This window comes from Cladophialophora yegresii (assembly GCF_000585515.1).
Source record: "Cladophialophora yegresii CBS 114405 chromosome Unknown aczIN-supercont1.2, whole genome shotgun sequence".
Classification (NCBI taxonomy): Eukaryota; Fungi; Ascomycota; class Eurotiomycetes; order Chaetothyriales; family Herpotrichiellaceae; genus Cladophialophora; species Cladophialophora yegresii.
The window spans coordinates 4,048,557-4,074,192 of record NW_006913046.1 but is presented as its reverse complement, the minus strand read 5'-3'; the positions used below and the strand labels follow the sequence as shown (position 1 = coordinate 4,074,192).

Below are 25,636 nucleotides of genomic sequence, written 5' to 3'. Positions count from 1 at the left end.
GGGACGGTGTGATGATTGATTGGAAGAGAAAAAGGACGCGTCTTTCCCGTCAGCAGACTGGTACTGTCCAGGACCGTCCATGCTGACGATCTTGAAGGGTGTACCAGAAAGATAAAGAGAAAGGAGGGTGGAGGAAAGATGAAGAAGAGAGTCAGAGAGAGAGAGAGAGAGAGAGAGAGAGAGAGAGATAACGAGGTCGAAGAGAGGGAGGAAAGGAGCACGTCGCCCACTGACTATTCACCCTTCGGCAAAGAGGCAGTGCCAAAGCACAAGTCAGAGTTCACATCTGCTGGTATGAGCCTGGAATGTCACTGCAGTTTTCGATGCTCCGCAAAACCCGGTGACGAGTCGAAGGCTGCGACACAACCTCGAGCTCTGAAAAGAAGAGAAAGTGCCTGTTCTCACCTCAACAGTCTGTCTAACCTGAAACTCGCTGCTTGAACGGAGAAGATCCTTGGCAAAGTCCTGACCGCCTCACGCTAGTTAGCAAAGAAATTGTTCTTGTCACTTGTGTATCGATAGAGGTCTGGTCGTATACAGGAGACCAGGGGAACTTTGTTTTTGTCCAGGAATCCAACTTTCGCTCTGGAGACATTGAAGACGAATTAGACGCTCAATGAACAACCCCTTGCCATACATACACTGTCGTTCATAGTCAGCAAACTGTCGCATAGTCATGTCCGGACAGTCGTGGGAAGAAATGGCATAGCTCTCAAGCAAACAGCTGTAGCCAGTACCACACAGGAGGCATCAGGCACGTCTCAATCATGATAATTGTTTTGAGTTCATAGTCGATGATGGCCAGGACCTCATCACAACATTGATAGCTGCTGCCCTGCATTTCGTGAAGGCGTGGTGTTGTAAATGTCACATGATCTCAGGGGCCGTGTTCTGATTTTCAGCCTTGCGCATTCAGCCTTGTGGGAGCTCAACGGCTCATTCAGCACCACGGGTTTGCAATTGTGTCGAGGTCGTTAACACCACACAGGCTGCATTGGTTTCGGTACAGCTCATTGTGCCAAAGTCTCCTTCCGCCCGCAGCTAGTCAAACTGCGCATTGTCAGCATCAACAAGCACCTACGAGACGCCCAGGACGTACCGGAGTCAAGAATGACTCAGCAACAAATCTGGCTCGGGCGTTCAGCTGATCAATGTATTAGCATTCTGGCATCCAGGTGAGATTCTGATAGCCTACGAAGAGCTTCATTTCCGATATTTCCTTGTCGACCTCCTCCATGAACTGAATAATGAAATCCACCAACTTATGCTTGAGCATTTCTTCGGTATGAGTGTTGGTGATCAAGAATGAGATATCGTATCCCTTTGACTGTTAGCATGTTCATGTCGCAGGAGAACCGTCGCTACTGACTTTGACCGGCTTGCGCCGCAGAATGAAGAAGGATTCCGCACGTTGGGTCAGGAAACGAGTGAACTTGTGGACAAGGATGTTCTCAATCTCGTCTGCCTGCTTTATCCTTATGCTGACTCGCACGCTGTTGACACTGGGTTCTATGAATACTTTCTCATTCTCGTTGCGAGCAACTGTGAGTGGGTTCAACAAGACTTCTGGGGAGCTTTGTGCTTCGATTTCCGGGACATTGTGTCTTTCTGACGCCTGGGAGGCGAAGTTGGACAGTGAGAGAGCGGCGGTCAGAGATGAACGGACGCATTGAAGGTAGGGGCGCAATGATTGGGACTGCGTGCAGCGTCAGCGACATTCTTAGCGACAGAGAGGGTTACACCAGAAGGCGTACCATTTTGAATGCGCTCACTCCAGAAGTCTGTGGGGGATGGACACGCTTTAACGCCGCATTGATGGTGATTGGGGGACAAAAGACCTCAGTGTGAAGGGTCTATCTCGTCGCGTTGCTTGCGAGAGCAGTTGGCAGGTCTATGAGATGAACACAGGTTCAAATTTACGAAAGACGACGTTTGGAGGGGGACTATACAGCGGTCCGCAAGATCCGTCATCCGCAGGCACGGTTAAGGCGTGTCTGGGCGTCGCTACGCTCACCTGTGGCTGCTACAGCTTGGCAACTCAATTAAGTTAGGGAGCATGATGGTGGGGAAGCGGAAGAGGGCAGTCACCCAGCAGTCACCCAGCAGCGACTCCCCAGCGCCCGGTGACGTGCTATTCCTGTGCCTGGCGGGCCAGAGCCTTGCATACACTACAGTACTGTATTTCGCCAGTATTTCGCCAGTATTTCGCCGCCTTTCTAGATCCAATTTCAAATCACTACATTTATTTTCACTGCTCGTGCTCACCATCTCCTGCATTTCTGGATTTACATTTGGCCCTGCTGCTTCGTGTCTTCTCTGCAGACACAGGCTGAAACCATGGCAACCATTCCCAGTAAGTGTCCACAGACAACCGCGACCGAACACCAAATCTAACATGCCCTAGTTGTTGTCAAACACCAGGGCAAAAAATACGATGTCGATCTTGACCCCTCCGCGACCGGCGAAGTCCTCAAGTTCCAGCTCTTCTCCCTGACTGGCGTCGAACCCGACCGTCAATCTCTCCTCATCAAAGGTGGCAAGCTGAAAGATGACACCGATTTGTCCAAGCTCAATGCAAAACCCGGTCAGATCTTCACCATGCTCGGTACTGCGTCTGGTGAGGGTAGTGCAATGATCGCGCCGCCTACCGAGAAGATCAAGTTCGCCGAGGACATGACCGAAGCCGAAGCTGCCGCTCAAGAAGGTGCTACTCCGGCTGGCCTCCAGAATCTGGGAAACACCTGCTACTTGAATTCTACTCTGCAAGTCCTTCGCAGCATACCCGAGATGCAAGACACCCTCAAAATCTACAAGGCCGAACAATCTACCGCCAGTTTGCAAGACCTGAGTCGCCATGGGCTCAGCGGGCTCGGCGCAAACAACGATCTGACTGCCCAATTACGCGACCTCTACAAGCAGATGTCCGAAACACAAGAAGGGTTACCGCCCTTGATGTTCCTCAGTTCTCTGCGAGCCATCTATCCTCAATTCGCTCAGAAGGCAAAGAATGGCCATGGTTATGCTCAGCAGGACGCGGAGGAGGCTTGGTCACAGATAGTCCATCAGTTGCGGGGAAAGCTCAAGATCACAGACACACACGCACAAGATCAGAAAGCCATTGCCTTCATCGATCGCTACATGGCTGGTTCGGTTCATTCATCCCTTGCCCCTCCTGCCGAGGTGGGAGACAACGAACCTACTGTCGAGTCCGACGACACCTTTCTGAAGCTGGACTGCCATATTGACCAGACAACCAACCACCTTCGAGACGGAATCCTTGCTGGTCTTACCGAGGAGATTGAAAAGCGTTCCCCAACGCTCGATCGTGACGCAACGTACGTGAAGACCTCGCGGATATCTCGGCTGCCTCAGTACCTGACGGTCCATTTCGTTCGATTCTACTGGAGGCGGGACATCCAGAAGAAGACCAAGATCATGCGCAAGGTCACGTTTCCGGAGGAGCTAGACGTGGTGGAGTTTTGTACCGAGGACCTGAGGAAGCGCCTGATTCCAGTTCGTGACAAGGTTCGCAACATCCGTAAGGATGAAGTGGACGTTGAGCGTGCTAGAAAGAGACAGAAACTTGCCCACAAGCAAGAAGCAGACCGTGCGCACGACGAAGCATTGAAGGCTGTCGAGGCTGCCCCGATTGCGAAGCTAAGGGAGCACAAGGAGAAAAAGGACTCGAAGAGCAAGGAGCCCGAGGGTGGCGAAATGGATGTCTACAAGACGGACGCCGAGTATGAGGCAGAACGCGCGGCATCGATCAAACAAGCCAAGAAGGAGCTGTTCGAAGTGATTGACCCCGAGCTCGCAGCTGACGAAGGAGCAAACAAGTCGGGCTTGTATGAGCTCCGAGGTGTCATCACTCACCAGGGTGCAAGCGCTGACAGTGGCCATTACACGAGTTTTGTGAAGAAGCAGGCTCGACTGGTCGACGATCCAAAGGCGCCGGGCGGCAAGCGCAAAGAGGAAGATGGCAAGTGGTGGTGGTTCAATGATGACAAGGTCAGTGAGGTGGACGCAGAGAGGATCATGACTCTTGCGGGTGGTGGCGAGAGTGCTTCTGCCCTGATTCTGCTCTACCGTGCCATTGACCTGCCCACCAAGGATGAAGTCGACGAGTAAGGGGAAAGCTCGGTTCTGCTTGCTGGCTATGCATCGACAGCGACCATGGTAGGAATGGCCTAGAGACGTAGACATAGATAGCGACACGAGTAACAGTGATGAAGGATTATTCTGGAAACCTCCCCCCATCACTGACACACTGCCTACGAGGCTAGCCACTTACCGAACCTGGCAAAGTGAAAAGAGATCACGTGCTCGGGCAGCAGTAGCTACGGCAGATCATAGACACTTGCGCCGCCCTCTTGGCAGCCCACCGACAAAATCCATCACCCAGGACCTCACCTTACCATCACCTCATTGACTATCAATTCGATCTCGACCATCCATCTCCAAATCGACTGAATCAGCTCGCAACCATGGGTAAAGTTCACGGATCCCTCGCCCGTGCCGGCAAGGTCAAGTCTCAGACCCCCAAGGTGAGTTGAGCGCACACTTTGCACGTCTTCTGCATCGCAGCGCCGCCACACGAATCGATTTCCCCATCCTCGCTCCAGCAAATCAACCAAAATCCTCGCACAAAACATCTACTCACATGTAAATTTTCCTTCAGGTCGAACCCCAAGAGAAGAAGAAGACGCCCAAGGGCCGCGCGAAGAAGAGAATAACATACACTCGACGATTCGTCAACGTCACAATGACCGGTGGCAAGAGAAAGGTATGAAACACACATCCCAGGGGCCTGGGGACGCGAGGCCCGCCATCCATGAGCGAAGCTTACACGTTTGCAGATGAACCCCAACCCGACATCATAAAATCTCTGTTTTTGTTTCGCGGTTCTGGTGGTAGTGGTGGTGGCGGTTGCGACCTGGGGCGACAAACCTGCAATGTACAGAGCAGGAGCGATACGATGCTGAATGCGGAGCGGACGATCGGTAACAGCGGCAGCACCAGCGTGTCGTTGGCGTCGTGCGGCTTCGAAATGCGTGCGTACGATGTGGATTGAAGCATGGATTCCTTAGAGCCGGGCACAGGCATCGCCCCGAGCTTGAAGATAGGATGCGCGGCTACAGCTGCGGTGGATGCTTGGGCAAAGGCGTTCTTGTTAAAAGGAGCATACATGCTTGCGAGACAAAATTCAGAAATGGATTATCTGCAAGATCTAATCTCGCCCCAGCATATCCATTCCTTGCTTGACATTGAACCGCTTACACCCTTAGTGACTCAAATTGTGTCGTGGTGTTCTAATCAGACGCAACTATAGTACCGTTCCGCTTCCTGGTCCTTCACACGATCAGAACCCTTGCAGCATCTATCCTCCTCCGCGTGTGAGCCTTCCCTCTCCCATGTAGATAGTAGAGTCTCCCTAAGTCGGCCGCTATGAGGCTGACACTTCTGGGATATACCTCCCAGCAGCCTCGAATACCCCACGGAACTCGGAAAACTAGACATAACACGCTGTAAGACATTGGTATCTGGTTTATTCATCAACATTCATCCGAAAAGGCAACACCAAGAGCATCACGAAGCGCATCGCCGGCGTGGCGAAAAAGGTGATCGCAGGCTCTCCCCAGGTGGCGTTTTGAGAGTTTTGCGTCTGCAAGCAGTGCGACGTGCTTGATTCGTGCTGGTATCCTTATGCATACAGGTCGCTCCGCCCTTTGATGTCCGATGCGCCAGCTATTGGGCGGGACAAGCACAAGCATCCACAATGCCCCCGCCTACGTCGTACCATGTTTCTCCTTTCTCTCAACTTTACGAGCGGCGACTACACGGGAGCTGGAGCTGGATATGTGTGCCAATCAAGGGATGCCTTCTCGTCTTTGTCGTCCACAAGACCCGGAGAGGGAGGGCTGCCATCACAGTCCCTTGGCTGTTGTCATGCATGTTGACACCCACCAGCGACTAGCGACGTCGGCGACATCGTTCGTCCCCTTGGCGGTTGCACGGAGGAGAGCAGCCAACGTTCTGGCCCTGTCCCTCGTCGACCAAGATGGCGCTAGCGCCTGCTCACCCCCCATGGAGGAGCAACTCTTAGGTGAAGTCCGGGGCTGGTGGCCACCTTTCTGCACCCATCACAGGTTGCAGGGAGCCAGCAACCACCTGTCCATGCACTCGATTCAATCCTTGCACCTGCGTCTGCTGGCGATGAAGGAGAGGGAAAGCTTGCGAGGGAATCGCAACTACACGGTAGCCTCGGGATGTACAGGATCCGACGTCGTGCATCTTCGGCAGGGGGAAGCACCGACATATCGCGCAGCACTCGATTCGAATACTGCCGGAACAGTCAAGAGACTCCTCAATTGCCCAGCCTAAGTCGGTGCTTCGGGTGAAATGGTGATCCTGTGTAGAGGGTCAGCCAAAGTCGCACCAAACGTTCTGTGAAGCGGGCCTTACCCTGTGCAGTAATAATCCAGACTTCTCTGCTGTTGTCGTCGGCGGCGGCAGTGTTTCCGGAGTGGTCATACACGCCAGAACGAAGCCAGAGAAATTTCACCTTGAATTGCCTGATGCCAGAGTGTTGGGGCTGATATTATTTGTCCTCGATCTTCTGGCTTGCAAAGCCCGCCTCAAGCTCTGCCATCCTCTCCGGAGTGACGTCTTGAACCAACCGCACCTGCACATTCGCAACGGCATGCAGCTCCTCCATACTTGGCAATTCGATTGTCAGCGCTTCTGGAGTGATTCTGGGCGGCGCCTCGATCCTGACCACCATCGGCATCATCTGCAAATGCATTACTTCTGGCTGCGGCGGATTCATTTCCACTTGTGCCGGCGGCACAATCACCGCATACACCTCTCCGGGTCTCATCCGCCTCTTGAAATCGACAGAGATGGCCTGTGCGTGCTGATTGCCGTATTTTCCGTAGAAATTGTGGATCTGGCGGTCGATGCCCTCTTGGATGAGAGTCGTGATGACTCCACCGTGGATCACGTCCGGCCAACCTTCCACGCCGAAGCCCAGGAACGCGACCATCATGGTGAACTCTTGTGTAGGGTGTTTGAAGGTTCTCATGGTGATACCCTGTGTGCCTTGCAGCTTCTCGGCCACGAGGTGCATTCCCCCGGTCGCGATTGAGTCGGCGTGACCCGCGTAGTAGTTGTCTTCGATCCAGTTTGCCTGACGTAGGGAGTCGACAAGAGGGTGTAACTCCACTGCATCCATGATTTCGTCCAGGAGATCTCGCTCCATCTCCGAGCCTGGCTCAAATGGCGGCTGTAGGTATTCCCATGTTATCAGTGCCGTGCCTGCCACGACACCGAGAGAGCTGAAGAGGATCGCCCAGAAGACGGAGCGTGTGAAGCGTACCAGGAGCGAGCGGCCGCTTGCGCCAGGCACAGGGGGGATAGTAGGCACCGGGGCTGCGAACTGTTGGCCGTGGACGTAGGGGGTCGTATCGGGCGCAGGCATTTGGCCTGGTGTCTGGAAGTACTCTTTGTGGGGGCCATGCTGGCCATGCTGATATCGAGCTCGACTGAACCAGATCGCTGAAGCTGGTCGCAGCGGCTTTATAACTGGAGCAACGGCAGCTGCTCGTCGAGCCTGTCGACACAGCCCAGGTTTAAACGCCTGCATTGAAGAGCACCTACGAGCTTTCGCCGGCAGGAAGCGTGTCAAGAACCAAAATCCAAACTAGGAGGATGGGACGACAACGAATATCTTAGGTGGCTATTGGGGAACTCCCAAGCAAACTCGCGAAACCATAATTAATTGATGTTATGTCCGGTCCGCAGCCGGCACCGAGAAGCACCTAAAAAGGCTAGGCACTCGCGCTTAGTCAGCTGGGTTCCTGGTCACTACAAAGCACCGAGGCACGCAAGCGATGAGAGCGTGGGTTACTGAGGCTCAGGCACGCAGGGGCAGAGCGGCTTAACGGGGCTGAATGGGCAACCCAGATGCTTACATTCAGGATTTGCTTTTCGGCGGCTAGGGAGATAACGGGTCAAGAGTCGAATGCCAACAAGAGTTTTCATCAACGACGTCGCAAAGTACCTCAAACTTGTGGTAAGTCTTCCGCCGTCAGATGTCACTCTGCTAAAAAGTTGAGGGAAAGATACAGACACTTGGGAGTCACGGATGTTCAGAAACACACAGTCCAGCGGAAATTTTATGGTAGTGATTTTCTCCAGACGACAGTTCAACACTGACAACTTGTCCAGGATCAATTGGAAGTTGCGCTCCAGTCCGATTGTTGATACAATTTACTCGACCTGCTCCTTGAGCCAAAACTTCAAGCCGTCACGGTGGCCCGTTTGCCGTCGTCAGGATCAACGAACGCCAGAGACCGTGTGACTTTGAACTTTTGAGAGCCTGAAGGAGGAGCCTTATCTGTCTGTTTGTGAATAGCGGTATCGCTCCATGCTCTCACAGAACGCCTCATGGCATTGACGCCATGACCTCGCCAATGGCATGAACCAGATAGAATGGTCGCGTTTTCCAATGCGGCCAGGGCAAACGAGTGCCAGACATTAGCTGCAGGAACCGGAGATAAGGCTTAATTAGCACTACTCCAGATCGTGGGGACGTACACGGACTCTGCCATGCGTTGAAATCGCGGAGCGAGTTCGTTGTCGGAGGGGCTTCCGCGGCTTCAGTCCCAAAACAGTCTGTGCACCAGTCCGGGAAGTCACATACTAGGTACCTACCATCGTACGGTCCGCTTGTGAAGCTGCAGACAAAGATGCAAGCTTCAGCGGTAGCCTGTACTCCGTAAATGGAGGTGGGTTGCAACGGGTGACCTCGGCATGCGATGCCCAAAGTAAAGGGCCCACCACTCCCCCAGCTCCGCAGCCCTGAACCCCGCACTTTCGCTGTTCCACGCCCCGAAGCCTCAATCCACCTTCCCTTCCAAGCTCCACGTCTCTTGACCTTGCTGGTTATGCTTACAGTAGTTGCATTGCTTTCACGCGCTTGTCTTTCAAGCTTGTGCTCACGGACTTCCACTGCTTGTGCCCACAGACATCCACTGCTTGTGCCCACAGACATCCAACTGTGTTGAGTAGGGAGCTGAGACCACCGCACTATCGGCGCGCTCGGGCGGTCACCCAGTGGTGGCTCAAACAACCATCACTCGATGTCAACGGCTTCCCCAGGAGAACAGTCAGTTGCCGCCAGCATCAGGATATGTCCTCCGCCCACCTGGATGCCACCATGATGCCATTATCCAACATTCACCGCGCATCCTGGCTATCGCTAGTCTCGCAGAAACTCTCCTGACTAACCCAAGTTCCAGATTCCTCTTCCTGCTTCCTGACCCTCGTCGTCTCGCCTCTTCCCCAATACACAGCGTGGCGGCTACGCCATGTCCACTCCAATCCAGCCAGTCTTCCGTCGGAACTGATTCATCATTGCCGCCACCCACTGCCTCCAACGCGAAGCCATGCGATCAAATCAGCCCGTGCCTCCCGCGGTAAATCTGCTCCTCGTGCATATGACTGCCAACTACTGCTTTCGATCGACCATCCCGCATGGAACCCCCTCTAGCGTGGCGACAAGCCCTCGCCGCCGGTGGGTTACCGCCGTAGCTCAGACTGGCCCTGGAGCCAAAGCCTCTACCCATGTTGCTGCTGTTCATCCTCGGTTCTGCATGGGTCTCGACCTCTGTTTCGCTTGGGCCCACAAGCTCAAGCCATTACCATGTCAATGAAAAGAGGGTGGGTTGGTGCTTCTTGCCAATCCAAGTACGATGCGACTGTACCGACTCATCTCCCTCACACGAGACATACTTCAGTCGCTCTTCTTCTGTTTCGACTCTTTTCTTCCTCTCCCGCCCTCTAGACCTTGCTGCTTCCCCACGTGGCCCTTGCGGTCTCTTATCGCGTTGACTCGTGCCCGCGCCCTCCTCCCCGTGCTCTTCCTGTCTTCTACCCATCATGACTGCACAAGAAGATAGCTCCAGCGACAATGTCGCGCATTCACCTAATCTTGACAAGGATCCGTCCCACCATATCGAACAGGTTCACACCAACGAGCGGGTTCCAGGTCATCCCGGCTACTACGAGAAAGATGGTCTGCGAACATATGGCGACGATGAGGATCACGACCATGAACCGCCTGTAAGTCCACCGGATATGCCACCCGCGTCATACACGAGACATGCCGGCGGTCACTGACCTTTGTCGTGTATAGATGACAGTACATAGAGCACTCAGCTTGGTCGCCATGGCATTTTTATGGACCGGTTCTCAGATCCCTGTTTACTTGTTCGGTGGCGTGCCGCCATACATATACAGCGACATCGGCGGCGTTGATCGATGGATCTGGTTCGTCCTCGCTTATCTTCTGGCACTGGCCGCTATCTGTCCGTTTGTCGGGTCCATCTCAGACCTCATCGGCAGACGATGGGTGGCCCTTGGTGGTTCTGGCTTGCTCGTGATTGCCATGATTATCTGCAGCGTGGCGAAGAACATGAACGTGTTTATCGGTAAGAAGAAACCCCTCTAGATCTCTTGTCACTCCAGAATTCCTGACTCTTCTGTACTTTAGTGGGCATGACCTTCTCGGGCGTGGGCGCCGGCATTTGCGAACTGACGTCCCTCGCCGTCACGGCCGAACTTGCACCGACGAGAAAGCGCGGCAAATACGTGGCCATCCTCGTCTTCACCATCATCCCGTTCTGCCCGTCTGTCCTCTGGGGTCAACTGATCGCCTACTACTCCAGTTGGCGGTACATCGGCCTCTTCGCCGGGCTCTGGGCGTGCGTCGGATTTGTCGGGACTCTGATCTTCTACTTCCCCCCGCCTCGACCCAACTCGCGCGGTCTCACCAAGAAAGAGATCATCGGGGAGATTGACTTCGTCGGCGGCGGCCTCTCCATTAGCGGCATGATCCTCTTCCTAGCCGGCCTGCAGTGGGGCGGATACCAGTACCCATGGTCATCGGCGCACGTGCTGGCCCCTCTCTTGATCGGCGCCGTGCTCCTCCTCGTGGCCTTCCCGATATGGGAAATCAAATTCGCCAAGTTCCCCATGTTCCCGTCGAGGATGAAGAAGGAGGCCCGGATCTTGACCTTGACATTGATCATCACGGCCATTTCCGGCGCAAACTTTTTCTCGGTCATCATGTTCTGGCCCACCCAGGCCTTCAACGTGTACGGCCACGACCCGGTCGGCGTCGGCGTGCGCGGCATCCCCATCGGCTTCAGCATCCTCACGGGCGCGTGCGTCGTGCTGTGGCTCCTGTCCGTCTTCCGCGGCCACAACCGCGAACTGATGATCATCTCGTCCGTGCTCATGACGGCGGGCTGCGGCGCCCTCGCGGTCGCGGACCGCTACAACCTCTCCACGCTTTGGGGATTATTGGTTCTCGGCGGCTTGGGCATTGGCGGCATCGTCGTGCCCGCGTCCATCATGACGACCATCATCTGCCCGGACGACATCATCGCCACGGTCGCCGCGCTGACGCTGTCCATCCGCGTCATCGGCGGCTGCATCGGCTACACGGTCTACTACAACGTCTTTGTGAACAAGTTCGTGCCCAACGCCACAAAGTACATCGGCGGCACCATGGCCGGGCAGCTCAACATCACCAACGTCACGTACATTACCGAGGCGATCGAGTATACGGCTGCGTCGCTTCTGCCCCTCCTCAGAACCATCCCTGGCATCCAAGGCAACGATACGGCGTACGAAATGGTCGTGCTGGCCGGGCAGATCGCCTACGCAAAGTCGTACAAGTACGTATATTTGACGAGTATCGCGTTCGGGGGTATTTCTATCCTGGCTAGTGTCTTCCTGGGCAACATCGACAAGTACATGGATGATCATGTTGCTGTGGTGATGCATTGAAGAAGTTGAGCGAAGGCCGAGCTGAGCTAAGCGGCTGTCGTGGTAGGGTCGATAACTTCCACCAGGCGGGGGCGTGATGGTGGATTTCACCCAGCAGTGCCTTTCAAGGGTCGGCTATTACGGCCTCCCGACAGAGCACTGGGTACACAGTATGTAGGTCAATCTGACACCATGGACGTGCCTTCCATTGCTCCAATATGTCATGCAGGATGTGGCTCCCGAGTCCGAGTGCAAGCAATATGCGCAGAATTTCGTTACAGGCGAAGATGGAGATCTAGGTCCCGATCTGTTTTGGGCCATATATTGGTTTGCCTGACTGCCTGGCTGTCGACCATTAGTTGCACGAACGAGACCTTTTGTCATGTTCGAAGTCGCCGGTATTGCCACGCACGTCGACTGGACCATTGGTCATCCCAGACCGCCGATGCCTTACAGACCCCTGGGTCATTGGGTAAAGTGACTCGCATGCGAGAGACGGATTCGTGCTGTTCACAGAGTATGAATGTATGAGAACCGGCCGGGCGAGCGAGGCTCTGGTTCTTCTTCCGGTGATGTGCAATCTCGTGACATCGGCTTGCCTCGACCTGACTTTGAAGCTTATTATTGTGAGAAGTCGAAGAGTCGACAAGAGAAACATGCCTCTCCTCCGACCTCACGCCGGTCGTTGCTGTTTGTGCTCAGCCAAATGGGTCGAGGCCGCGCCATACATCCAGAGTGCTGTGGCGTGTTCGTTTTTTCCACCACTGGGCGAGGCATTTTGCCCGGACCTCCGCTGTTGCAATAATGCCTTGACTCGATATGGTAGCGGAAGATGGGGATCTGAATACATGGCTCTGGGACGCATGGTGGGGTAAGGGAAAGGTAAAAGCAAGTACAGTGGAGAATGCTGGGAATGGATACAATCACTCGTAGTAAGACGGCTGGACTCGGTGGAAGGTATTCAGCAAGCTCAGAGAGCAGCCCTCAGGTACCGTGTACATACATATGCTAGATGAATGGAAATTCGAGTCGGGGTCTGAGCTCACCGGGCCTGAACTGTACTTTACCTATGCTATGCCGAGGCTCTCGCTCGCATATGCGACGTATTTTCTTAGTCAGCCTGAGCTAGATTGACCCCCAAGCTCCGAACCAAAAGGATTTACCATGTAAAAAGACCACCGGGTCCGGAGGGCTAGGATGACAAGACTGCCTGAGCGGGCCGGACGGGGGAATTATCAGTCCGAACACAGGACCGATGTCGTTATGTTGCGGAGACAATCCTGGTGGGAGTCCAGCAAGCCCCTGTGAAACTCGCCGCCTCCGTAAAGCTGTTGAGCATGGCGCATTCCAAGAACCCTCCTTGAAGCCTGGGGTAGGCTGGTTTGGAGGAACCTCTGAAGCACCGGTAAGTTTGATGTGTTGAGAGGTTGTTTGAGACGCTGCAGGGTTGGAAAGTCATCGCCACGGCGGTTACGACAATCTGCAGAAGCGGCTGTCAATGTCTTTCTGGCGAGCTATGACGATCACGGTCGTGCTCTGTCGGCATGCCTCAGATGTCCATCTTGCTCAAGCCACTCAGATCAAGCTCTGCCAACGTTGATCCGCCAGTATCGTCGTTGTCATCTCCCAACCCCTCGCTGGTGTTCGCCTGTGCGTCGGCGTCGGGAAACCAAAGCCTAGCACTTCCATATGAGATACACAACTCTTCTCCAGCTTTGATGTCCCTGAGCGTGGTGTAGACGATCACTTCGGTCTCTGTGTTGCGTATCCACCCGACATTCTGATCCCGGGTAGAGTGGTTGAACATGGATCCCAGACCGAGGGCGAGGGCTTGGGTCATGCTGCGGCCGGATTCGGATGGCCAGTAGCTATCGACAAGTAACAGTAAGCGATATGGTGATGAGGAGAGCAGATGTCGGATATGATCCGCGGACAGTCAGTGTGCTCGTTTTCCACTGCGTCTGCTGGGTACTCACTAAGTGTAATGCTGCAAAACAGTATGCTGAACGTGCTTCTCGACTTCATCTTCGGGGAAGATCAGCACAGGACTGACTTCCACTACTGTACCCCTGGAGATGTGCTTAGTTGCAAAGACACCTCGTCCTAGAATGATTGAAGAGCGCACACGTCAGGTCAGGTCAGGGTCAAGATGCATGGGATCAGAAACACTGTCATTTGGGCTAGCGCTGCACCTTTCAGGACAAACACGTCTCCATTTGCTCAGTCAGGCCTACCTTTCGGCGTATTCATGACCAGCACGAGCCCAGCAGTTCTTGACAGAGGCTGGCCGCCTTCGAGGACTGCGTCATTATTTGACATCCCAGCCTGCATCAAATATGCTTTGCACCGCCTGGAAGCTGGTCAACGGGAACGAAGAGGTAGAATATACTGATGCAATGAGGTGGAAGAGCAGCAGTTACTGATGCGCACTGCGGCGGACTGTCCGGTGTTTTCGTGAAATTCCAACTCTGTAGGTAGAAGTCCCAAGAAGGGAAAGTGCGAAATGACGTCAACCGCGGCATTTTCCACGCGTCCACAACGCGTCCCTTGGGTCTTACACTCTCACACTCATCAGGCAGCTCTCTCTACACACTACTGCTACTCTTTACACAGTACACAGTCGCTGCAGCACGCACGCATGGAAGTAGCCCGCCAGTTGTGCTGTACTGTTGTGACAATCATATGTCACAGGATCTAATTAACCCGAAGAAGCCTGCCTGAGCAGGCCCTTTGCCAGAGCAATGATGCCCCATTCTAATCAACCTCGCGACTTTCGCATCCTCGGATGCAGGTGCAATTGGCACCAAGTGAGGATGAGAATACAGGGCGTACGGACCTTCGTTGCGTGATTTCGTCTCATGCGCTGGACTCATTAGGCCGTCGGTTACAGATGTCTGAACCTCGTAATGCTGAGGTTGGCACTCTTACTCATTCCTGGATACGGGTGTGCATCCGACGACTTCCGCTGCTGGAAGCATCTAGCAACGAGGCCACCCACCTACTCCGTACTATTGCAAGCAGTCAGAGGGACCATACGACCGCCCCCTTGCCCTTCAGCCTGGCGTCTTGACACTCGTTGCATGCTGACTGGTCCACTGGGTTGTATTGCTGACTATTCCCCCGACTTTTAGATCATCGGTTCGCGGTAAGAAACCTTCCGATTGCTTAATGTCTGAGCCATATGACCTTCACACACATGGCAAGGTCGACGTCATTGCGATGTTTTTCGCGCCTGAGCTCGAGCCCCTCGGCGGTCAGCACGAGACCATAAGTATGGGCGAAGTGATCGCCTCGACAGGCACTATTCCAGCATTCACATCTGACGTTTCAACCCCTGAGCGAAATCAAGAGGACGAACCAACTCAGGAACAAACAACACAATCCTACCTAATAAATCAGACGTCAACAACCCTCAAATCACAAACCAATCATCTCCATGGCTGAAGCATTTAATGGCCAAGTCCTTATGGACCAGCCCGCTGGCACTGGCAACCGACCTTACGCCGCCGAGTCTTGGCTTGAACCATGGCTGATCAAGCATTCCGAGTTCTACCGCAAGCACTTCACTCGCAACGGCCGCCGCGAGAGCAAGTCCACCAGACGACACAGCATTGTCACCCAGGGTCTCGAGTCCAGGAAGAATTCAGTCGCCGTGCCCGACGCCGAAGCTGCGACAACCTCTGCCTCTGTAACTGAGCCTACAGACGCCACGCCTGCTCCTGTTGAGCAACCGCGAACAAGTACTGAGGCTGAGGCTGTTGCACTTGAGCACCCTGAGACTCTCAACAAGAAAGACCGAGTTAGCGCTTGGCGTCGCAGCATTGGATGGTTCCCCCATCCATAGGTGAAGAGGTGGATCCTTATCAGTACGACATGTCTAATCAAGATCGATCACCACGGTCAGGAGATGAATGAGAAGGTAGCTGGAGGAGTTGAATTTCGCGATTGATACCCAATATCTTTTTGATCAGTGTGACTCAGCAACAGGTGTTTGAGTAGTGTTAACGAGATTTTCTGCATGTGCCGAGTCCGTTGGCTTTGAATGTGCAAAAACGTCCTACCCTGTATATCCAACGTAGGTACCGATAGACTAAGACGGAGCCTGAGTTGGGGTATTTGATGCTCGTTTACTCCGTCCTGGTCATACTTTGCGTAAATGATGGGCTGGTGACTTCTAGCTGATCGTATCTCTTTACGAATACGGCGTAATGGAAGAATGCAAGTAGGGATGGGTTGCGCCGAATGGACACACACGGCGCAATTGCAGCAGACCACAAGAGCAGTACTCGCCCAGGACGGATGTTATTAGAAGAAGCTGTGGGAAACCCGTCTCTCGACCGAGAGCCTTGAGTAGGTGATGGTCACGTGGGAATCGTCGGTTGGCTGCGGTCGTCGACTCGACCGAGAGAGAGTTCCACGCCATTTTCACGTGCCTTTCGACGAGCAATGGCCAAATGGGGACTCACTAGCGAGACTGAACAGCAAAAAGAGCCAATAGGAAGCGCGCCCTGAAATCGCGCCTGGCAAGCCACCCCAGTGATCGATAAATTGCGATTGTTGAAGTCTTGACGCAGACAGAATCTTTTGTCAGCCGGCGCGGTAGCCGGATTTCACGAGGTAGAAGGTTGCTGGTGAGCTGACTTCGCCTGCATCAGGCCTGAGTGTAGACTTATATACGTCGGCTCGCCGTCCTGTAGGGAAATTGAAAATTGTCTTACATCTTGCATCTTCAGCCCCGGGACCATACGCACCACACCGAGACATCAGCTCGACAGCCACTACGGACACCCCTGTCTCGACCGAAGACATAAATACATTGTCCGGCTGCGCTCCTCCAGCCATCGGTCTCACCTCCACCTATCTTCCTTTGACTCCCTGCGCACCGTAATTGAGACTTTGTCAGCCAATACTTCTTGACCGGTACCATGTCTACACACACCGTTGTCATAATTGGCGCCTCCTTCGGTGGACTGGCTGTTGCGCACGGTCTCCTGAAGAGTGTCTTCCCGCAATTGCCAAATGGGAAGGAGTCGTACAAAGTCGTTCAGATTGCCCCTAATGAAGAGTTCTTCTGGAAGATCGGGGCTCCCAGGGTGATCGGAAACCCGAACTCGCTGCCCCTCGAGAAAGCCCTGATCCCAATCGCCCCCGGCTTCAAAGCGTACTCGCCAGAACAATACCAATTCATCAAGGCATACGCCACCGCGATTGATTCCTCAACCAAGACTGTTCAAACCAGTTCTAACGACGCTATCCACTATGACTCCCTTGTCATTGCGTCCGGCACAACGTTCGCAACTCATCTGTGGACCATCACAGACGGCTCCGAGCCCTTGAAGCAAGCCATCCACGAAATCCACCAGAAACTACCCGACGCGCAGACCATTCTGATCGCCGGTGGTGGCGCGGCCGGCGTCGAGACAGCCGGTGAGCTGGGCGAGGTCTATGGGAACAAGAAGGATATCACACTGCTGTCGGGCTCTACAGGCCTGCTCACGAGACTTCACAACAAGAAGATGGGTGCCGAGGCGCAACAGAGGCTCGAGAAGATGGGAGTCAAGGTCATCCACGACAACCTGCGCGTCACCGAGCACACTACCGAGAATGGCAAGGAGGTATTGAAACTGAGCAACGGGGAGACGAAAACAGTCGACGTGTACATCGAGGCCACTGGCGACAAACCCAACAGCAAATTCGTGCCGCAGGAGTGGCTCGACGACAAGCAGAGGGTCAAGACGGATCCTCACACTCTCCGCCTGGATGTGCCAGGTGTCACTGGCGTCTATGTCATTGGCACGGTCGGCAGCTACTCGGACGGTTCTGTCGTTGACGTTAAATTTGCGACACCAGCCATCCTGGAAAGTATCAAGTTAGATCTGCAGGGCAAAGGTATGATGCGCCCAAATTTACATTGTCGTGACCCATGGCTGACCCAACCTCAGGTGGTCCGCGAACCAACAAGATCTACAAGAAAATCCAAAGCGACATGCAGTTCGTCCCCATCGGCTCTCAGGGTGGCGTTGGCATCGCCTTTGGCTGGAAGCTGCCCAGTTTCCTGGTCAAGATGGCCAAAGCCAAGGACTTCATGATTGGCAACGCCGTTAAGACCGTTGAAGGCACGGCTTAAGTCTTCACGCCTGTCGGAGGTGACGGAAGATTTTGTTTGGCGCTTCTGTTCTTGAGATACCCGGTCTTCATCAGCGCCTGCGTGACAGGATAACACCTGAGCTGGAAATGGAATTGCATACATACCTAGATATAGCGAGCACAGTAATTACATCGGTAGACCCGACTTCTCTCTCGGGAAAACAAGGAGCCTGACTGCGACGAGGAACGTTCCATGTCGGAACATGTCGGCGCGGCGGTGAGCTCGATCCGGTCGGTCGGAAGCCACACGCGGTGATCGTCGTCCGCCAATCAAACGTGTCGACAACAGTTCCCCGACTAATTGCTTCCTCTGATGTATTATTCCATTCGCCCAGAGAGCCATTGTGAAATAGTAGCTCTCCGTCGTTCCCTGATTGAGGAGAGGTCATATAGCCCAGAATTCTGCTTGACTCGGTAGCGTCTACACTCTCCAGTCCACAAACGGAGCAACATGCTGGGACGGGCTTCGGTCACTGTGAAGGCCGCAGCGTCTTCATCAAAGCTCTTGACTCGTACAGCAGTGCGGAGTAGTTGTCTGAAAGCTTCTTCCTCGCGAACATTCTCTTCCTGCCCCTCTCAGACCTTACGAAGGGCCAGCTCAATATCACTCCGAGCTCCGTCGAACTCCTATCGAGCGTTCAGCAGCACCGCAGTCATGGCCGCTTCCACACGAACGGAGACGGATGCGTTTGGACCTATCGAGGTCCCCTCAGACAAGTACTGGGGTGCGCAGACGCAGAGGTCCCTGGGGAACTTCAAGATCAATCAGCCTCAAGATCGAATGCCGGAAGGCGTGGTCCGCGCATTTGGGATTCTGAAAGGAGCTGCGGCGACTGTGAACATGAAATATGGCCTGGGTATGCTTCCTAGCGCTGCCTTTTGACCGGTCCGCGGTACTGACTTTGAGAGGCAGATCCCAAGGTCGGTGAAGCCATCCAGAAAGCGGCCGCCGAGGTGGCAGATCTTACCTTGATCGACCACTTCCCCCTCGTCGTTTGGCAGACCGGCTCCGGCACTCAGTCCAACATGAATGCCAACGAGGTCATTTCAAACCGTGCCATTGAGATCCTCGGCGGGCAGATGGGCAGCAAGAAGCCTGTCCATCCGAATGACCACGTCAACATGTCTGCCAGTTCTAACGATTCCTTCCCTACGGTTATGCATATTGCGGCTGTTCTCGACTTCGAGCAGAGACTTATCCCTGCTGTGACAAACTTGAGGGACGCTTTGCAAAAGAAGGTGGAAGCCTTTGACAAGATTATCAAAATCGGCCGGACGCATTTGCAGGACGCCACGCCTCTGACCCTCGGTCAGGAGTTCAGCGGCTACGTTGCTCAGCTTGACCGGAACTTGGAAAGAATACAGTCTAATCTTCCACATTTGCGGCAATTGGCTCAAGGTGGTACCGCTGTTGGTACTGGCTTGAACACATTCAAGGGTTTCGCCGAGGGCATTGCCGAAGAGGTGACCAAGCTGACAGGCACCGAGTTCGTGACGGCTCCCAACAAGTTCGAGGTTCTGGCTGCCCATGACAGTATTGTCGAGGCCTCCGGTACCTTGAACACTCTTGCAGTCAGTCTCTTTAAGATCGCCAACGATATTCGGTACCTTGGATCCGGTCCTCGATGTGGTCTCGGAGAATTGGTCCTCCCCGAGAACGAGCCAGGCAGCAGTATCATGCCCGGGAAGGTTAATCCAACGCAATGTGAAGCTATGACTATGGTCGCTGCTCAGGTCATGGGTAACCACACCGCGGCTACCGTTGGTGGCTTGAGCGGCCAATTCGAATTGAATGTCTTCAAGCCCCTCATGATCAGAAACCTGCTTCACAGCACCAGGATTTTGTCAGATGCAATGAATGGTTTTGTAGAGCACCTGGTCGAGGGTCTGCAGGCCGATGAGAAGCGAATCAGCACTCTTCTGCACGAAAGGTAAGCAACACGTTCTTGAGTCATCTGGGCTGTATTGAATTTTCGTCTAGTCTCATGCTCGTCACCTGCCTGAACCCTGTCATCGGCTATGACATGGCATCCAAGGTCGCAAAGAATGCTCACAAGAAAGGATTAACTCTGAAGGAGTCAGCGATGGAGCTGAAGGCACTGTCCGAGGAGGACTTTGACAAATATGTTCGACCCGAACTCATGCTTGCGCCATCTGAGAAAAAGTGAAAAGGCATTTTGGTGGACGTGGAACTGGTAAAGTCACTGATCCATACGAGATCATCACCCTGGAACAGTCTGGTGGTCGTGACTCATGCTTTGTACAGTCACTTTAGCCGGGGTCGAGTCGTCGAGGTCCTCGTAGCCTGAACGAAATGTACAGTACTCGAACCCCTGTCTCGAAACATCATCACACCATTTCAGAATTCACGATGCTCAGAGTCAGTACGTCTGCCATGACACCTGTGCGACTGTTTGCATTCCGAGCCTCCCCACTCGCAGGTGATGTGCCTTCTCGCCTCTGGACTATATAAGTACCCTATTCCCACTCTCCTGTCCCTAGCATTCATTGTCCGTTTTTTTGTTCAGAGTACCATCTCCTGCCCTTCTCCTGTTACGTTTTGCTCTGCTTGTCATGCGACTCTACCCTACCATTCCACAGAGATATCATACATATATATACACGAGCGGCGTGTGTTTGAAGGCCGACGACCCATACCTCAGCACCCAGAACATCTCCAGTACAGACATCGTGGAGTCGGTCAAAGTTCCTTCTACCCCGACATACTGTGAGCTCACATTCCACCTCTGAATAGAGATCTGACGACTGCTGCGGATCCTTTTCCATCCATCCCGTCGAGTCTCCCCGTTATGTTGTGAGCAGTAGGGTCTTTGGCACGAAACTGCGCACACGGACGTGTCCAATCTGCAGCTACTCCCGAGCTGTTTGGGAGTTGACAGCTTCGGATGCCGAAAGAGTCGAATTGTGTCAGTTCGGGCCTCGAATACACGCAGCAGATCACAGACACAGGCACGATGTTACTAGAGTGCTAGCATTAGAAATACCACACCCGATTCCGACTCGTCGTCAGGAGCCGGATTGGGGAGTTACTCGAACCCCCGCGGAGCGCGTATCCCAGCAGGTGATCACCATCACGACGCTCAGGCCGCGTACGCAGCAGATGATGGTCGCTGTCAAGCAGACGCGCTCGGATCAGCTCGAGCTCACCAGCCAGCAGGTTCCTGTAACAGCTTGGACAAGTTCGGGAAGCCGGAGCAGACTCGGATCGACGTCGCTCTGGAGCATTTGGACACTTTCCGGAGCGAACTGCCACGCTCTCCCATCTCGCCATCAAATCTGACTCATGCGCAAATACCCAGCGATAGGCTTCTCCTTCGACCAGTTCATTAGACATGTCTGACATTTCCACAGCCGGGCACTGGACACTCCCTTCAACAGACTCATTCGAAATGTCTGACATTTCCGGAGCTGAGCACTGGACACTGCCTTCAACAGACTCATTCGAAATGTCTGACAATTCTGAAGCCGGACCCTGTACGCTGGGACCGTTGAGACGACTTGAAGCCCCGGCACCGTTTCCCTGGACACGACTCGAAGTTCCGCCACGTTTATGTCGACACGACTCGAAGCTCGTGCACCTTTCTTTACAGCTCGGCTGCAGACTGCGCCTGTAGTCTTGTTGCAGGAGTGAGCTTGGCAAGTCGTCTGGAAGGGTGCCCTGTTGCTGCCGATGTTCCATACGGGTAACGCAAGGGCCGTCTTCAAGACCGCTTGGGCTTGGACTGCTTCGTTTGCGAGAGTGCAGAAGCCACCAATGGCACGGCTGTGGCCTGTCTTGTGTGTATCGGGTACTTCTCGGTTACAGCTAACACGCCCATGCTGCAGTGAAGACAAGGCTAAACCATGGAGCGATGCGGCTGTGGTCTGTCTTGCCTGGGTCAAGTACGAGTACCGCGCGAGAATCTCTACGACGCCACATGTGGCTTGGTGCTTGTGTCGCGTTGTCGTCGGTATGTCTCTTCGAGCAGACAGGCGACCCAGTATTCGTCACATCGTGTCACGGTGGCTGCCTCTTGTCTGTGCGAGACACATGTGGCTTAGAGCTCGGATCGCCTTTTCAGCAGAACGTCTCTTTGGACGGAGAAAATTCTTACCATTTACACGTCCAGCATTTGACACCTCGTGTCACGGGGGCTGCCTCCTGTCTGTGCGAGGCTACGTCCAGTATTCGACACATCGTGTCACGGGGGCTGCCTCTTGTCTGTGCGAGACTCCTTCGCTTCTTCTTGCAAGTTGGTTCATCGACTGCGGAGTCAGAAAGCTGGAGTTGGCAATGACGAATGCCGACAACCCTGCAATAGCAATGAAACCGATTTCGGCGTCTGGCAACGAGTCCACTGCATCCATGCGCTATGCTCCGACTCCTGAGCGTGCTGAAGAGACTACACTCCGAGCGGTCGTACAGCAATCGCGAGAGAAGTGCACGCGGCTTCTGCCGTTGCCTCCTACGCCGCTCCCGAAGCAACTGAAGATGAGTAAGAGGATGTCATGACGCCCGGTTCACACGGTGGCGAGAGACACAGTTGGACAGATACTCGAGAAGGGCTCTTCTTGCACCACTGTACTGTCGTCTGTTTCCTGTTCTAGGGCAGGGGCATGCTGCGGCATCGGAGTTCCGCTTTGCTGTGAAATGTGTTCGACGTCACGGTTTCCGTCGCTAACTGATATTTTCTCACTCACTGTGCGTTGAGGACCTTGAACGAAAGGGTCCGGTCGTCATTGAAATGCCCAGTACTCGAGGGCTGTGGGATGCCCTTTCTCCTTGGTGCGGCTGTCGGCACCACACGCTCATGGAGTCCTCGACTTCAGGCTGTCGAGCATACTACCGGCGGTGCTTGGAAGCGCTTCAAGCCTAGGGCGGCGCGAAATCATGCCACACGCTCAGACGCTTGTCGTCTCCGGCTGCCATTGTTGAGTGGTTTCAAACGAGACGCAGTGCGAGATGCTAATGAGCGCGCGGGAATGTGCGGGCGTTCCCGGGCGGCGTTCTTTCGAGCTCCGATCCCGACCTCGTTGTTGTCCGCTTGTAAGTATTACCTCTCACCTGCTGCGACGGGGTTGACGACGAAGAAGTCCTGGACAACTTGGACAAGCTGAGTTCGCCCTCTTCGCACAATTCCCCAGACGAAAGAGTATGCTCGAGGATGTCCCAGCTTACCGCGAAATGGTTGGTGTGAAAGTTGTCGCGGGTACTTGGCCACTTGTTCCTCTGGTGAAGGTAATCTCATTCTCCTCCCGTGGATAACAGGAATCACGGAAGAACCGCTCCATCCAATGGACGCTACCTCCCCGTTCACTCTCTGGTCTGCGAAGCTGCGCAAGACCGGCTGTGAATCACAACTAACTAATCTATGGCTTGTCATGTACAGTCAGAGGCTGGAAGCCCATCGTTCGACGACCGCGTTCTCGAGCCGATATCCATACAATATATGTATGTGCACCGAAGTGATAGTACCGTTGACAAAGCGCTCTACTCAGATTTCACTATATACTGCAGCACTCTATCGCAGACATCCTTGCAGGCAACAGCTTCCCGACCTTGGAATCTCTCTGTCGCCTCCCCAATGCAATAAAACCAGACGTCGACGTCTTAAAACGCCACTTCGTCGTCTATATCGCGGCGTTGACCGAGCACGGCGTCGGTCCAGCAATTCACCATTCGAGGCAACTCCGTCAAGACTATGCGCCCCGCTTTAAGGGGGAAAGTCGCCACCGACGACGAATTGTCCGTTTCTCCTGGATCGTGCGTACGAAGGTGGCCACGCCATGAAAAGAGTGGAGGAAACAGGAGCTTCCTTCTGCTGCAGAGCCACTGTGCCTTTACTGCCGTCAAACCGGCTGGATGGGCGACCATACTGTATATATCGTCTACTGGGAGATGTGGTCGCAGCCATGACATTCCCATGCGGAGCGCGCCAATGGGCCTCTCTTGCTGGTCTACCTACCATGAGCGACGAGGAAAGGTGGGTTCGTCGTCGTTTTGCGGCTTCATGGACGGCATCCTTCCCAACCTAAACTCTACGTTGAAGTCGGGAAGCGCAAGACGGTAACCACGGACGGTGAACTGCGGGTCTTGCGTACACCTATCCCCACTGTTCGTACTAATAGATATTCGCTGACACCCAGACATGGTCGACTTTAAGCAGAGGATCTTGACTGTCAGGAGGATGCATCAGGTCCCAACACACATTTCGACCCTCCTGGTGGTGGGGTGCAGTCCGCCTACAGCAACTCACTCTCTTACCTGGGCTATCACGTCGCAGACGGTCGTTACGCGTCGTCGTTCGGATTCGAGTCGCTCATGGTCTCTCCCCGTTCCTCCTCTTTCTTACCACGTCTTACAGAGTCCCGATCTTTGTCTGTATCGACGAAGAACTGGGCTGTGGAACAGTGGAACTCCACAACACCCACCACACATCTCCGGATTAGCATCGCATCACATCACTCGACACACGAGACTTATTCGCACTCCAAAACCCAGCATTGAGATCACGCCGTGCGCTGGCTCTCGGTCCACGGGGATCCAGCTGTTTGAGGAACATTCGAGCAGAACACCTGTCCGCATATCCGATGTTCCATGTCCCTGTCCCTTGGGCTGTCGTTACAGGTTTCGGCATGGCGACGCCAGCTGCTTCCCAGAGTTGGCCACGCCCCGACTCTGCCTTTGAAAGCCCATCCTCGTATCCTTTGCCCTATCAACAACCACTGGCACGCTCCCTTCTTCTGCCGCTAAACACAAGGCTCATGACTCCACCTTGTCTCGGACCCCTGGTCCTTCTGGTCCTTCTGGTCCTGCTGATCCTGGTGGTCACGCTCTCCAAAAAATCGCAAGTGAAGGAATCAAAAGATTTCGGCCGATGGCTAAGTGATTGGTTACGAGACTTAGCTGATCAGTTGATCGAAACGACCTACTACAGCCATCTACAGCCGACGGTGTGTTTATCTTTCGCGCTTCCTGGAAATTGTCTCTGAATGCACCGAATGCTTGTTCGCCTCGGACCTACCAGTCCATACTTTAGTACGGCTGCTTCATGGCTTTGGTTTTTCGGGTCAGACCGCAGCAGCTACCTTCCGCTGTCGGGCTGCAGTACGTCTGCAAGAAGACAACATCGAGTGGTGGCTGCCTTCGAGGTTTGCAAGGCCTGGACAGACGCCCGACGCTGGGAGACTATGTGTTGTGTTAGGCACATCCCGTTCCCCGTTCAGGAATGTTTCCTCTGTCGGGCATGGTGAGCCCGGACTTGGGCAAATGACCGGACGGATGCTATAAACGCGCAAATGGATCCTGCATTCGAGCGAAACTTTACTGTTGGACTCTCGGCAGCCGCAATCTGCCTTGCGGTACCCTCATGAATACATTCGAGCAGGTTCTCACCAATAAGCATACTCGGTCGAGAGAGAAGAAGCTTGCACCCTTATTTGTGACTACGTCCTGGAACTGGTGAACGCTGGGCGTATGAAGATATTCAGCAAGCCTCTAGTCAGCGAGGAAGAAAGATGCCGAGTACTCCTGGCACACCAAACGTACCCAGGGGTAACTGCAATTGGAAGTCCGCCAATGTCTTTCAACTGTTGTATGGCAATGCACCGCTTGAGCGAGCATTGTGCGAGAGCAGACTGGGCCGAGAGAAATTCG

General features: G+C 54.1%; 9 protein-coding genes across 9 annotated transcripts; 6 read left to right on the top strand and 3 right to left on the bottom strand.

Moving 5' to 3' along the window:
• Nucleotides 1-1,041: 1,041 nt before the first annotated feature.
• On the bottom strand, nt 1,042-1,757 carry A1O7_03385 (actin-like protein 2/3 complex subunit 4; the record flags this gene model as incomplete). The annotated part of the gene is made up of 5 exons (XM_007757405.1): nt 1,042-1,050; nt 1,100-1,144; nt 1,196-1,321; nt 1,370-1,696; nt 1,743-1,757. 5 exons carry the CDS (start codon nt 1,755-1,757, stop codon nt 1,042-1,044), a joined length of 522 nt encoding a protein of 173 aa, XP_007755595.1.
• A 580-nt stretch (nt 1,758-2,337) lies between these two features.
• On the top strand, nt 2,338-4,128 carry A1O7_03384 (ubiquitin thiolesterase; the record flags this gene model as incomplete). Its single annotated transcript, XM_007757404.1, has 2 exons — nt 2,338-2,353; nt 2,405-4,128. The coding sequence occupies 2 exons, from the start codon at nt 2,338-2,340 to the stop codon at nt 4,126-4,128; spliced, it is 1,740 nt and encodes a 579-aa protein (XP_007755594.1).
• Nucleotides 4,129-4,484: 356 nt separating this feature from the next.
• A1O7_03383 (40S ribosomal protein S30) lies at nt 4,485-4,789 on the top strand (the record flags this gene model as incomplete). Its single annotated transcript, XM_007757403.1, has 2 exons — nt 4,485-4,544; nt 4,679-4,789. 2 exons carry the CDS (start codon nt 4,485-4,487, stop codon nt 4,787-4,789), a joined length of 171 nt encoding a protein of 56 aa, XP_007755593.1.
• A 1,809-nt stretch (nt 4,790-6,598) lies between these two features.
• On the bottom strand, nt 6,599-7,477 carry A1O7_03382 (uncharacterized protein; the record flags this gene model as incomplete). The annotated part of the gene is made up of 1 exon (XM_007757402.1): nt 6,599-7,477. The coding sequence occupies one exon, from the start codon at nt 7,475-7,477 to the stop codon at nt 6,599-6,601; it is 879 nt and encodes a 292-aa protein (XP_007755592.1).
• A 2,462-nt stretch (nt 7,478-9,939) lies between these two features.
• A1O7_03381 (uncharacterized protein) lies at nt 9,940-11,853 on the top strand (the record flags this gene model as incomplete). The annotated part of the gene is made up of 3 exons (XM_007757401.1): nt 9,940-10,122; nt 10,196-10,490; nt 10,553-11,853. The coding sequence occupies 3 exons, from the start codon at nt 9,940-9,942 to the stop codon at nt 11,851-11,853; spliced, it is 1,779 nt and encodes a 592-aa protein (XP_007755591.1).
• Nucleotides 11,854-13,381: 1,528 nt separating this feature from the next.
• On the bottom strand, nt 13,382-14,151 carry A1O7_03380 (uncharacterized protein; the record flags this gene model as incomplete). Its single annotated transcript, XM_007757400.1, has 3 exons — nt 13,382-13,700; nt 13,809-13,893; nt 14,067-14,151. The coding sequence occupies 3 exons, from the start codon at nt 14,149-14,151 to the stop codon at nt 13,382-13,384; spliced, it is 489 nt and encodes a 162-aa protein (XP_007755590.1).
• A 1,117-nt stretch (nt 14,152-15,268) lies between these two features.
• On the top strand, nt 15,269-15,676 carry A1O7_03379 (uncharacterized protein; the record flags this gene model as incomplete). Its single annotated transcript, XM_007757399.1, has 1 exon — nt 15,269-15,676. The coding sequence occupies one exon, from the start codon at nt 15,269-15,271 to the stop codon at nt 15,674-15,676; it is 408 nt and encodes a 135-aa protein (XP_007755589.1).
• A 1,081-nt stretch (nt 15,677-16,757) lies between these two features.
• Nucleotides 16,758-17,959, top strand: A1O7_03378 (uncharacterized protein; the record flags this gene model as incomplete). Its single annotated transcript, XM_007757398.1, has 2 exons — nt 16,758-17,721; nt 17,775-17,959. The coding sequence occupies 2 exons, from the start codon at nt 16,758-16,760 to the stop codon at nt 17,957-17,959; spliced, it is 1,149 nt and encodes a 382-aa protein (XP_007755588.1).
• Nucleotides 17,960-18,634: 675 nt separating this feature from the next.
• A1O7_03377 (fumarate hydratase, mitochondrial) lies at nt 18,635-20,147 on the top strand (the record flags this gene model as incomplete). Its single annotated transcript, XM_007757397.1, has 3 exons — nt 18,635-18,836; nt 18,893-19,910; nt 19,961-20,147. The coding sequence occupies 3 exons, from the start codon at nt 18,635-18,637 to the stop codon at nt 20,145-20,147; spliced, it is 1,407 nt and encodes a 468-aa protein (XP_007755587.1).
• Nucleotides 20,148-25,636: the final 5,489 nt, after the last annotated feature.